This window comes from Capsicum annuum, chromosome 3 (assembly GCF_002878395.1).
Source record: "Capsicum annuum cultivar UCD-10X-F1 chromosome 3, UCD10Xv1.1, whole genome shotgun sequence".
Classification (NCBI taxonomy): Eukaryota; Viridiplantae; Streptophyta; class Magnoliopsida; order Solanales; family Solanaceae; genus Capsicum; species Capsicum annuum.
The window spans coordinates 258,581,034-258,595,166 of record NC_061113.1 but is presented as its reverse complement, the minus strand read 5'-3'; the positions used below and the strand labels follow the sequence as shown (position 1 = coordinate 258,595,166).

Genomic DNA, 14,133 nt, shown 5'->3' with positions numbered 1-14,133 from the left:
CATTTGTAATATATCAATTTTTAAGAGTTTTCTTTCATTCTCTTGTATCTATTCTCCCTTCCTATTAGAGTATTTAGTTAGAGAGTGGGTGTTGGGAAACACTTTTGTGAGTCCTTTCTTTTGAAGTGATCTTGTGAGGTTCTTCACTTGGGATATTTGGGTTAATTAGAGTGACTGCTCTAATTTTGTAATTTCTCTGTTGTACTCTTGTTGATATAGTGAAATTGTTCTTCTCCGCTTGTGGACGTAGGTCAAACTGACCGAGTCACATTAAATTTGTGTCTGCTACAATTTTTTTTTTAATTTACCGTTATTATCAACTTGTTATTGTCTTTGTTATTGTCATTATAACATTGTTTGGCTAAATTCCGCTATAACCGGGTTCTCGATCCTAACAAATTGCTTGTTGGGACCGCGTGTAACTTCACCCAAACTTCGCACTAGTATGATATTGTCCGCTTTGGGCCAAGCCCCCACGGATTTGTTTTTAGGCACTTCCCAAAAGTCCTCATACTAATGGAGTTGAGTGTGACTTTAAATATTGGACATGCTTTCTGTATTTCTCTGGTGTGGGGTTGCTTTGCTTCCCAATAATGATACCAGTTGTTGGAAATAAATCTCGTTGAGTTTTGCTACCTCGTATTTTACTCCGTACATTTATTTTTACAGAGTATAGTACCACCATCCACTTATATTATTTTCGTGAATGAGCAGAATCTGCTCTTTGATACCAGTTGTTGGGAATAAACCCCGTCACGATAATAATATTACAGTAATAAAGAGCAATTAATATGACAACAATAATATGGTTAATCAACAATAACAATAAGAGCGATAATGACACCAAGATTTTTACTTGAAAAACCCTTCTAAATAAGGGAAAAAACCACGGACCAAAAGGAGCAACTAATGTTACTATAGTAAGGAACTTTTACACCGTAGTCACAAATAGTAATATTAGTTGCTCCTCTTGGTCCATGTTTTTTTTCCTTATTTAGAAGGGTTTTCCACGTAAAAATCTTGGTGTCATTATCGCTTTTATTGTTTTTGTTGATTAACCATATTATTGTTGTCATATTAATTGTTCTTTATTACCGCAATATTATTATTGTGGCGGGGTTTATTCCCAACAACTGGTTTCAGAGAGCAGGTTCTGCTCATTAACGAAAATAATATTAGTGGTTGGTGGTACTATACTCGGTAAAAATATACGGAGTAAAGTACGAGGTAGCAAAATTCAACGGGGTTTATTTCCATTAATTGGTATCATTGTTGGGAAGCAAAGTAATCCCACACCGGAGAAATAGAGAAAGCATGTCCAATAGTTAAAGTCTTACCCAACTTCATTAGTATGGGGCCTTTTAGGAGGTGCCCATAAACAAATCCGTGAAGGCTTGGCCCAAAACGGACAATATCATACTAATACGGAGTTTGGGTGAAGTTACATGCGGTCCCAATATTCTGTATCTTCAAACCAAACAAATTCTTGTCAGAAGATTGAAAAATGGAGTCTTCCTAGACAAGTCTAGTTTTCATCTATCAAAGCAGCTTCGTGCCAACAATATGTCGCTAATAAAAGGCAGCTCCGTGCACTAAAGCTCCAGCTATCCATGTGATGCGAGTACGATCATGGCCTTGGACACTTTTTGAGTATTTTGAAGACCACTTAGAACAGTGCATAAGCCCAAGTGTGAAGGAGGCCCAAAATCATCCTTTTGGTGCACTTAAGGGGCTGCTTTTGGAGCCCTTTAATGAAAGGGCTGTTTTGTCATTTCTCTATTATTTGTAATGTTGTATAAATAGAACCTTGTAGGGTTTATTTACTTAGTTTATGTTTGTTATTGAAAGAACACTTCTCTTAGATAAAGAGAGAGTCCTAAACCGAAACTAGGGCATAGCACAAGGGTGGAATCACTTGTGTGTTGCATCTATTTGATACGTTAGTGCTTGGGTGGTGGAAGCCTCTTTTGTGTCATTGTAAGAGATAGGTGATTGTAGTATGTGGTATTAAAGGTCCAAGAATATCACAATTTCTTGGGTTCTTAAGACTATACCTTCATTTGTCTATCTTCCTATCTTTACTTCCTTGTGATCGTTTGTTCTTATTCTAATATAATCCGTTTGTGTTCTTGTCATTGTAACTGTGTTGTTGTTATTGTTATCTTATTCTTCATCTTCTTGTGTTAATCTAGTTTGGGTTGGCTGCCTTGGTGTGATAAACACCTTGTAATCTCTTTATTCTTGTCTAGTTAGTGAATTCGAGAGTAGTCACTAAAGAGGTCCTCAGTTTCTTAGACTTGTGGACTGTTTTGGTGTATGTTTTAGTGTTTTCTTGGTCTATCTTGTATCATTTGGTATCGAAGCAAGGTTTGATTTTGTTCCTACAAAATCAATCTTGGGATTGTTATCTTGAAAATTTAAAAAAAAAGTGAAAAAAAAAAGAAAAAGAAAAAAGTCACGTTTTTAGGGTCTTTCAAAAAAACTTGATTTTTGTGTGTTTTGTGTGTTTCTAATGTTAGATCCTTGTTCCCTAACACTATTAGAGTCTAGAAATTGAAAATCCCAACAAAAAAGAAGTGTCAAAATCGAAAATCCCCCCCAAAAAATACTAAACCCGTTTTAGACCCTAGGTCAAATTTTGAGTTTTCATTTTGTGTTTTTAGTATTAGATTTGTGTTCTCTAACACTATATGAGTATAGGGTTCGAATTTGAGCTAAATTGGAGGTTATTTGAGCCATCTACCATTGTTGAGCTTGAGTTTGAAGAAACTTGAAAGTGGAATCTCATTATGGGAGGTTGTTTTGAACTAACGTGTGTATTGTTTTGTAGGATTTGTATTGTATTGTTGTGTGTGACATTGTGGACTGATTGGGTGTCTTGTTGGACCGTAACTTGAAGGGTTATTTTCGGTACAACCACAATGGAACTCGAGGCTTCAAATGCTCAAACAATGGACAATAATGCCATCAATCTCATTTTGGCTCACCTTGAAACTATGTCCCGAGATGTGGCTATGTTGAATGTGGGTCTTGAGAACTTAGATACGGATGTGGTATCAATGAGTGGGAGATTAGAACGTGTGGAAAGCCAAAAGATTCGACCTTCCACCCCTCAAAACAATTCCCCAACTAATACTCTCGAGATCGTGCACCAACTGCTATATCCACCAATTGCCACAAATCCGACCAATCTTTACTCTCGAAGTCGAGAACAAGATAGAGCAAACCATCCTCCACTCCACCAAGTCCAACAAGAAGGACTTTAAACCCAAATACCACCTCCAAACCCGAACCCTCCCATCCAAACTCCACTTGACCAAAGACCTCACTATCCAAATTCAATCCCACCACTACAAGCTCCACTTAACCCTAATAGACCCTTCTATGTTAATGGCTATGGCGGGGGAAGACAACATGATGGTTATGGGTCATATGATGATGTTTACTTGAGGGAAGAAAGAATGAGAGGTAGACATGGGGAGTTAGGCCGAGAGGTGAGAGATGGCCATCCAAACCGAGATGTAGGTCTCAATTCCATCAAAGTGAGCCTTCCCGTTTTCAAAGGTGAGAGTGATCCCGAAGCCTACCTTGCATGGGAGTCGTCTTGTAACAAGATCTTCCAACTTAATGATTCACCAAAGAAAAGAAAAGTTGCTATGCTATAGCTCACTTTGAAGAGTATGCTAATAAATGGTGGGAGTATGGTAAACAATTTTGGAATGAGATGATTGGGGGACAACCTCCTCCTTGGTTTCGGTTGAAGAACCTTATGCGACAAAGATACTTGCCCGAGACTTACAGACATGAGCTCCTTGCCAAATTGTACAATTTGAGGCAAGGGATTGGCAAGGAGCAAGAGTGTCATGGCTTACTATGACGAATTTCAACAATTGATGTTGAAACTAGATCACCGGGGAGAACAAGTGAGTTATGACATCGTGCGCTTCAAAGTCGGGTTGAACAAGGACATCTCCACTCGCATGACACTTCATAAGTTAGACACCACTGATGGCATCTTCCAAGCGGCATTGGAGGTTGAAAGGGAGCTCAAAGAGGGCTTATCCATGGTGGTCCAAACCAAGAGCACCAAGGCTGCCCCAAAACAGTCCACTAAGTATGAAGGTAAACCAATTTTCACTTCCAATTCCAAGAGATTTCAATGCTTCAAATGCCAAGGGTGGGGGCACAAAGCTAGTGAGTGCCCAAACTAGAGGAATGTGATCCTAAGGGAGGGAAAATTGTACTATCTTGGGGATGAAGTAGTAATTGAATCGGCTAAGGTTGATGGCAAGCCTCAAGATGGAGAGCAAGAAGAGGTTAAAATGCAAGGCGAGGAAGATGTAAAAGATGTGTGGCCGTGTGAAGGAAATTATGAAGTGCCATTGTAAAAGAGGTGAGGTCGTGAATTTGTGGGCAAATTCCTCTCGAGATGGGAGAGGATGATACGAGTACGATCATGACCTTGGACACTTTTTGAGTATTTTGAAGACCACTTAGACGAGTGCATAAGCCCAAGTGTGAAGGAGGCCCAAAACCATCCTTTTGGTGCACTTAAGGGGCTGCTTTTGGAGCCCTTTAATGAAAGGGCTCTTTTGTCATTTCTCTATTATTTGTAATGTTGTATAAATAGAACCTTGTAGGGTTTATTTCCTTAGTTTATGTTTGTTATTGAAAGAACACTTCTCTTAGATAAAGAGAGAGTCCTAAACCGAAACTAGGGCATAGCACAAGGGTGGAATCACTTGTGTGTTGCATTTGTTTGATACGTTGGTGCTTGGATGGTGGAAGCCTTTCTTGTGTCATTGTAAGAGATAGGTGATTGTAGTGTGTGGTGTTAAGGGTCCAAGAATATCACAAGTTCTTGGGTTCTTAAGATTATACCTTCATTTGACTATCTTCCTATCTTTACTTCCTTGTGATCGTTTGTTCTTATTCTAGTATATTCTGTTTGTGTTTTTGTCATTGTAACCGTGTGTTGTTTTTATTGTTATCTTGTTCTTCATCTTCTTGTGTTAATCTAGTTTGGGTTGGCTGCCTTGGTGTGATAAACACCTTGTAATCTTTTTATTCTTGTCTAATTAGTGAATCCAAGTGGTCACCAAAGAGGTCCCCGGTTTCCAAGATTTGTGAACTGTTTTGGTGTATGTTTTAGTGTCTTCTTGGTCTTTCTTGTATCACCATGTGTCTGGGAAATGCTGGACCACAACGGTCTATTGTACGAAGTATTACCCTGCGTATGTTTCTGAAGACCAACTCTTATAGAGATGTTGGCATGAGGCTGCTTTGATAGATGAAAGCTAGACTTGTCGAGAAAGACTCCATTTATCTGTCGTTTGACAAAAAAATTGTTAGGTTTGAGGTTAGAGAAAACACGGAACTGGTTGCCTCAGATTTAATTGTCCCATGTTCTCATGAAACATCTTCCTTGCACATTCTGCAACTTAACAAGAAGATTGACAGAGACAACATCACTGACAAGAGGATGCGACTAAGGAATTCAATCAAGAAAAGACACATTTACCAGAAACCAATAAAAAGAAAAAACATACCTTCATTTCCCTCTACAACAACAACAACAACAACAAACCCAGTATATTCCCACATAGTGGGGTCTGGGGAGGGTAGTGTGTACGTAGTCCATACCACTACCTCTCAAGAGGTAGAGAGGCTGTTTCCGATCTTCATTTCCCTCTAGTTCTAGAATATTTTGACTTTTCTTTCATGTCTGAATGAATTTACCATTGTATTCGTTTTCATCATATCACGGCCACTTATCACTGAGTATGCTGCGGTGGTCTTTGGTGGAGGGACACATAATCCATTTTATTTGTATTTAGTCTTCACATAGAATTAGGGCAGTTGAACATACATTTCTTCTTTAAAAAGCTTAACTACTGTGGTAGTATCTTCCCTTTTTGCATGTTTTTGATAAATGTGCTAAAGAATGCTTATATGATACTTTCTTTCAGTTCGAACCTACTTATCTACTGTGAATTTGTGACCAAATTTCAACATGCTTATGCCCATTGCACCAGAGAAACAAGATGGAGGGGATCGATTCCCTTGACAGCTTCTGACCCACATCGCATTTCACTAAGTTTTATGTTGAAATAAATTGAAGGGGAGCCTTGGAGTAACTGGTAAAGTTGTTGCCATTTGACCAGGAGGTCACGTGTTCAAGCCTTGGAAACAGCCTCGGGCAAGGTAAGGCTGCGTACGATACACCCTTGTGGTGGGGCCCTTCCCCGAACACAGCGCATAGCGGTAGTTTTGGTGCACCGTGCTGCCATTTTTTATGTTGAATTTTTTTTTTTTTTTTTAATTATTGCTGGGTTCCAGACTGACATATGTTTTGGTGTATAATCACCAAAAACACTTTGAAGGGTTAAGTTCATTTTCTTTTATGTTCTCTTACACAATAGCATAACACATTTCACTTATTTTTACGCCCTCAAAGTTGACTCACCTCCTCTTTTCAACCTATAAGTTGCATCATCATGAATATTGAATTCTTCACCTCCTTTGGGGTGGTATTTTCCTTCCTTATTCAGTTGATTGACATGTTTCTACTCTTCTTGCATGACCAGGCTTGATTTTCATCTGGTACAGTTCTTCTCTGCTTGCTTGCCTTCACTGGGTACCTCTTCTTTCATTTTTATCAAATGCGATTTCATCTTTGAAGTACCTTGCTTTCTGGCGCTGTGCTTCTGTCTAAAACGATTTTTCTTGTACAGCTGTTTATTTGGTGGCTCAGTATGCTCGTTATGAAATCAGAAGAATGGAGGCGGTAATAGAAACTTCTCCTTCTCTGATTTTTTTTTCTTTTTTTGGCCACCTTAACATATTTGAGGATATTAACCAGTTGTTGATTTTCATTTTATGAAGCCATTTTTCTTTCACATAATATCTTCGTGTGATCCAAATTATATTCCATGGTCTTACATATTCATGGGGTACTTAAATATTCTTTTTTAGATAAATCATATTCATGGGATGCTTCTGCTTGTGTGCAAATAGAGGCCGCAGGTTTCTGCCTCCGAGTATTTGACATGCATGGAGGAGTGAGTTCTAGATGAAATGGATCTAGTTATTTTTAAACATGTATAAAAAGATATTTAATTTTTTTGGCATCTAATATTCAGTCTACCCTACATTAATGTTCATCCTGGGATACAAAAAGTTAATGTTGAAGCTTTCATCCTCAAGATCATTTATCATCAAAATTTCTTTTCGTCTGTAAAATTTTTCAGAGGAATTTTGGTTTGATCTCACCAACATTCTTCTCTTCTAGTTGAACTACATTAGTTTATTATTGGGGTTAAAATCTCCGGTATCTATTTCTTAGTAGGTTCTCAAACAAGAGATGTTGTTCCTTTCCAAAAACAAAATCAATTTCATTATTTCCAAAAATAAACTAGAGATTTTGTTTCCAATTGGAAAACAACACCAACAATAATGACAACAAACAATGCCTTAATCCCAAGCCGATTGGATTGACTGTATGAATTCTCACTACCACCCATTTCATTCATTTAGATCCCTCATCCCAGTATTCAATATATTAGGTTCTCTGGCAAGATTAAAAAGATCCCTAGAAAATATTGGACTAATGTGAGTGCAGCAGCAAAACTAAGCTTAATCTCATCTAATTGGTTTCTCCTAGATGAATCTTCTTCTTCTATTGTGGCTATGTTTTGCTAAGTCTGCATAAGTTCCAACAGACTGTAGGTCTTTCGAGAAAATTTTTAAATTTTACCCAGTCTCTTTTTCACATCTTCAACTACCATAGTTTTATACCTGTGCATTAATGCATCTAGAGATTTACGTAAGGCATGACTAAACCATTTCAAGCGATCTCTCATTTTACCGTCTTTATGTGTCACTTGCACCTATTGTAACATGGTCATTTCTGATCTTGTCTTATCTTATGTTCACTCATCTATGTTAACAGCCTCATTTTTGTGACTCTCATTTTGAGGATGCATTAAACCATAAGAGGCCCAACATTCACTCATATAAACACTTAATGGTCTTACAACCGTTTTATATTGCTTGCCTTTCACTTTGGTAGGTACTCAAATTTATTATTGAAAGAATTTGAAATAATGTCAACAACGGGAAAACAACACCAATAAGAGAAAGAAAAGACAATCCAAATGGTGGTCTTGAACCACAAAAGGGTGGACCCTATCTTGGCCATAGTGTGTAAAGTAACCTTAAGCACTTCTATGCTATCCAGATTTGCAGTCATGATCCCTCTCTTCTTTTTTTTTTTTTTTTTTTTTGGACACGAAATTGTTTCGTTGTTCAACAATCTTCACATTTTCCAACATATGTTTAGTTTAGTAAATAAGATATTTATTTGGGTTTTAACTCTTCATTCTGCTGAAATTACCATCCAAAAATGTTTTAGGGACCTAGTGATTTTTCCCACCAAAATAATAATAACTGAACTAATTTATCCCAAAGCTAAACCAAAAAAACAAAGTGTACAATGATAGTGGATTTTTTTATTTTTTTTTGGTTGGTTGGTGGTGGTGGGGTTGGGGGGTGGGGGGGTAATGGATTTTAGAAAGATATCCTGGACTTGTTTTTGGATAAGGTAATGTAGGTAAATGTTTTTTGATAAGCTATCCAGTCTTGTTAGTGAAATGAAGTCTAGACGTTCTTCCAACTTACAGTAAAAAAATAGATGAAAAGAGAGAAGATAGGATGGTGTGCAGGTGGTCAGACCCAAGGGTGTACTCCATTAAATCATACCACATGGGATAATCTTATGTGGGTAAAGTAAAGTTTTGGAAGACTATGGAATATGAAATGATGGTGTCAAAGAAGGTTGCTTTCTTTGCATGGTAGGCAGCATGGAAGTATAATCTTAATATCTAATAAATTAAGGAAGAGAAAAAGATTCTGATGAGTTTGCATTGCGCGCCGGAGCGTGTAGAATACAAGGCTATTTTGTTGCGCTGCAGAATTACTACCTGTCATGAGATTTCCTTTGCTAGATATTTGATGTTGTGCGGTGCTGCTAAGAACTGTAGCTGAAATTTTTTTGAGTCGGAGTTGCAGAGAATCAGAAGGAAGGGAAAACAACTCTGAAACCAACGCCATTGTGATCAGACCATTTGAAATAGAGAAATGGAAGAATGTTCTGTAATATTTGCAGCCAAGGTATGGCTAGTGGTCAATAAAGTGGGTGTAAACCCTGGCCTCCAGCAAAGACTAAATAACATTAGAGTTATGTCTTCCCATTTGCCTAACCTTGGTAGATAGAGTTACCCTGTACTTTTGCTGGTGGGAGGTGGCAAGTACTAAGTTAAATAGTCGATGTGCCCGAAAGCTTGTTCTCCCACCACTGTTACTAAAAAGAAAGAGAGATTGGTCTATAACATGGAGCATGACATAGCATAGGAGTATGATTAGATCACTTTTGTATCCCTTATACTTTTGGTGCAAGGAAAAATTTCTTTTATGTAAATGGGTAAGAATGATAGAGGAATGAGAATACCAGTTTACACTCGTATTGGAAATGTTTTGAAATCATTTTGGCATTTATCTAGGGAACTCTTTTGATTCAAAAAGAAATGTGTAGTAGTAGTGCTTGTTATCAGCAATCATGCAATTTTTTTGCAAATTATGAGATTGAGTCGGATTTATTGTCATAAATCCTATGAAGAACAAAGCTGTTGATGGGAGTTGGAGTAAGCAATTGAGAAGCATAAATTCCCGTTGATACCTAGGGCTTTAGAATGCAGAAACTCAAAAAAAAAAGTAACATTGTTCTTTTGAAAGCTAAATCGGTTTTAGCTTTTGCGAAAAAGAAAAGATGTGACTAAATCTCTAAAAACATATTGAATTCAGCTAATTGTCTGGGTGATATCACAGTTAGGTTAGTGGAAATTGAAATTACATTTTGAGATGTGGAACAGAATTGTTCCACAAGACTTTGTTTTATTGTACAGAGTACAACATCAGCTGGATCTATTTTGGATTTTTAGTTCAAATATAGTTCAATAAAATGCCTAAAGAGATAACTAAACCAAAAGCTAGAGTCTCTTGCAAATTTTATTGTCTTATTTCTCTTTACAAAATCACACTATTTTACGCGGGTACTTCAGATACTTTCTTTTGTTTACTTAAATCTGGTCTCGTACACTATTTCCAGGACTTCTAATTATATTGTTTATTAATTATTTATCTTTTCCCCTTAGTTACACATCTTATTTGGTGATCGAGGCAAGTCCACAGAGTTCTCATACAACATCTCAATGCATCTATATTCTCTACATTTTGTTGCTTTTGCTAGTAACAGTCTTCATGACTATCTTGTTCAAAAATTCCCAATCAGGAAGCTGAATTGAAAAAGAAAGCTGATGAAGATGCAAAAGCAAAAGAGCTGGAATTGATGGCTGAGCAGGAAAAACAAGAAGCGACTGATCCACAACTTTCCGAGGTGAAAGCTAGACTGGATAAGTTGGAGGAGACCTTGAAAGAAATTATGGTTGAGACCAAAAAACAATCAGACAATGTTGCAGATAGACCAATCGACAAAGCTAGCAAGAAAGAACCTGCAACAACCAAGCCAGGGTCTCTTAACACTCAGGACAAGGCAAATCCCTCCAGTGAAGGGAAGACTCAAGCAAAATCATCTTTGCCTGATCAAAAGCAGATAAAAAGTGATGGTTCCTCACCTGACGTGAACAAATGATACCAGTAGCATATATTATTTCGCGCAGTCAAGCCTTTTGAAGAGTACAAGTGCATAGTTTTGCAGAATAGGAAAAGCCACTGCTTTGAAGAGCTGACGCTTCATTATTAATATATTTCAAATCGATGCGTATCAGAAGATAAATTGGGAGATCTAACATTTGTAGGAATGCTTGCTGCCATGTTCTTGCAGGTTTCCTAAGCTGAAAAGCTAATTTTGGAGCATCAGACGTTTGGCAGTAGCATTTTGTTATTGATAAATGGTTAGCCAAATCAAAAGGCTCCTGAGTAATTTTGCTTGCCAAATACGCGCCTGAGTAAAATTTGTCTTCATTGTGTTTTGAAGTGTCCAACTTTTAAAATAACCATATAGGCATCTTCAAAATTTATGTCACGTTAGCATCAGGTATTTACGAGATACGGTAGGGACGAGTAAGAATATTTAGTTTTCAGTTGATACCAAATTAAGATATGTAAGATAGATAGTAGATATGTTGACGAGACTCGGGAGGAGTTAATGATAAGTTGAAGGTTCGGAGACAGACCCTTGAGTCTAAAGGATTTAGGTTTAGCAGGATCTAAACGGAGTATTTGGAATGTAAGTCTAGTAATTTGTCGCATGAGGCTGATGTGGTAGTGATGCTGAATTCTCAGGTCATTCAGAAGAGGAAGGTTTTTAGTATCTTGGGTCTATGATTCAGGGAAATGGTGAGGTTGACGAGGATATAGCGCAATACTGGTGCATGATGGTTGAAATGAAGGCTCGCTTCGAGAGTCTTGTGCGATAAGAAGGTGCTTCCTAAGTTTAAAGGTAATAACTACAAAGTGACAGTCCAACCAACTATGTTATATGAAGTGTAACGTTGGTCAATTAAGAATTCTCACATCCAAAAGTTGAAGGCGGTGGAGATGAGGATGTTACAATGAATGTGTGGACTTACCAAGAGGGATAGGGTAAGAAATAAGATTATTCGAAAAAAAGTGGGAGTGACTTTGGTGGAGGACAAGATGCGAGAAGTGAGGTTGTGTTTCGGGCATGTGATGAGGATGGGCGCATATATTTCAGTACGAAGATATGAGAGGCTGACTGCGGATGATTTTAGGCGAGGTGGAGGTAGGTTGAAGAAATATTGGAGGGAGGTGATTAGGCATGACCTGAGGCAGTTATAGCTTACGGAGGACATGACCCTTGATAGGAAGATTTAGAGGATGCAATTGAAATAGAGGGGTAGTAGGTAGGAGTACGTTCGTAATAGTAGGAAAAAGTGTTTTGTTTGTATCTGTATCTGTAGTTTCTTGTTTGTAGTGTTTTAGTGATGTCTATGATTTCAAATAGCTAGTTTATAGTATTACTTTGTTGATGTCTTATTTCCTTTATTATCTAACTGTGTGATATCTCTTTTTATTATTTGCTTTTGTGTTTTTTCTTTGTTATACTGTTATCTGTTTTGAGCCGGGGATTTATCGGAAACAACCTCTCTACTTCATTTGAGGTAATGGTATGAACTGCGTACACTTTATCCTTCACAGATCCCACTTTATAAAAATACAATGAGTATGTTATTATTTTTGTTGTTACAGATGTATGCTCTCAATAGGGGTGTACAAATCGAACCGTTAAGTCAAATCGAACCGATGAATCAAACTAAATTGAAGAAAAAAACCGACTTATGATTTAGTTTGATTGGTTTGGTGTTCAAAAAAAAAAAATCGATCATTCTTGGTTTAGTTTGGTATTAGCAAAAATAAAATCAAACCGAACCTAAACAGAACCGACATAATACATATATAATTTTAATTTTTTATACATAAAAAAATATTACTTATAATCTAGTTTCTTATTACTTTTATAACTTTTTTATATTCAGAAAATAGATATATTCTTGGGCCTTTAGTTATAATATTTAGGGAAAAAGACATGAACTGACCATTTTAAAAAGAAATGGCCCACACTATGTAAATATGGACAATTGGAGCCAGTCGGCCCAATTTATTTTCTGTTTTTGGCCACTTGGCCCAAAACCACTCTCCTTACACAATTAAGGAAATTAAATTCTCTTTATAGTTGTTATTCTTAAATCACTTTTCTTTTCTAAATATACTTTCTCAAATCTTCTTTTTTTCTCCTCTATTATGCATCGATCAATCTACTGTATTTTATGATCAATATCAAAAATTGATTTGTTGTTTCTTGCATTGGAGCATTGAAAACTATGAACATGAAGCAAAAAATAGGAAATAAAGGAAAGTTAAAATTAACGGGTAAAGCGGTTAATTTTGACCTCAAATTTGTTGTTAATGATGATTATTTTACAGAATCATTATATACAGGTATGTACTTGAAGCAATGTCATAGTTCTTTAAACTTGAAGAAGAAAAAAATAAAATAATGAGGTCTCAAGGTAAGAGAAAAGTCATATCTTGGTCCATGTCCTTTTCAGAGGCTGATCAATCACGGTGAGTCGGAGATGTTCTTCTTAGAGGCTGACTCAATCACGGTGAGTCGGAGATGTTTTGATGCATGTAAAGATAAAAAAAAAAAAAGAATATGCCAATAGATATTCTTTTATACCAGATTGATACACATTTTTTAAAAGAGAGAAGGGGAACCTTTGCATGCACATACAGTCTCTATACTCAATTGATACTCCTTTATACCAGTTTAATACACTTTTATACCACATTGATACACTTTTTTAAAAAAAATAGAGAAGGGGAACCTATGGATGCATATACAATCTTTACACACATTTAATACATTTTTATGTCACATTGATACACTTTTATACTACATTAATATACTTTTTTAAAAAGGGAGAGGGAATTCTTTCCATGCACATGCAATCCCTATACTCAGTTGATACTCTTCTATACCATATTGATACACTTAAATTCAACATCAGATATCCACTGACCTCCGTATTTTATCATTGTTGAAACTAAAACTGAAGTTTAAGCCATTATTTTGTTTCAATTTTGAACAAATTTACAATGGGAAAAAATTATAGGAAGCTAATTGAATGCATATTTTTGGAGATTTTATACAAAATTTATGGAATAAGAAAGATTAATTGAAGTATCGAAAAAGGTAAAAGAATGGAGATTTGAGTGTTTGAATGGAAAGGAAATTGTGAATGAAAAGGAAAGAAAGAAAGAGAAAGTTATTTTAACGACATTTTCGATTATGTTTAAGCGTATGACAGTGAAGGTTAGCTAGTGAAATTAGTTTGTGGCTATTTATAGGGTATTTAATTTTGAGTGCTATTTTTATGATATTATTTTAGTTTTAGGTGCTATTGCTATCCTTTTCCCTAATATTTATCCATTTGTAACAGATTAATACAAAACTCAATATTTATATAAAAACCTATAATTCTTGAATTGCTTCACTTTACATTTTACTTTCCAAGTTTTCAGAGAGTTCTC

The 14,133-nt window shown here is 36.4% G+C and overlaps 1 protein-coding gene across 1 annotated transcript in view; it reads left to right on the top strand.

Annotated features, from left to right (window-relative positions):
* The window catches only part of LOC107862003, a 21,211-nt gene extending 10,173 nt beyond the window's left edge, over positions 1–11,038 (top strand). Inside the window, exons 2-4 of the mRNA XM_016707426.2 lie at positions 6,588–6,637; positions 6,735–6,787; positions 10,349–11,038. Of these exons, the coding sequence (XP_016562912.1) occupies positions 6,588–6,637; positions 6,735–6,787; positions 10,349–10,708 (463 nt within the window). The 3' untranslated portion in view covers positions 10,709–11,038. The remainder of the gene's footprint in view (positions 1–6,587; positions 6,638–6,734; positions 6,788–10,348) is intronic.
* The last annotated feature ends 3,095 nt before the right edge of the window (positions 11,039–14,133 follow it).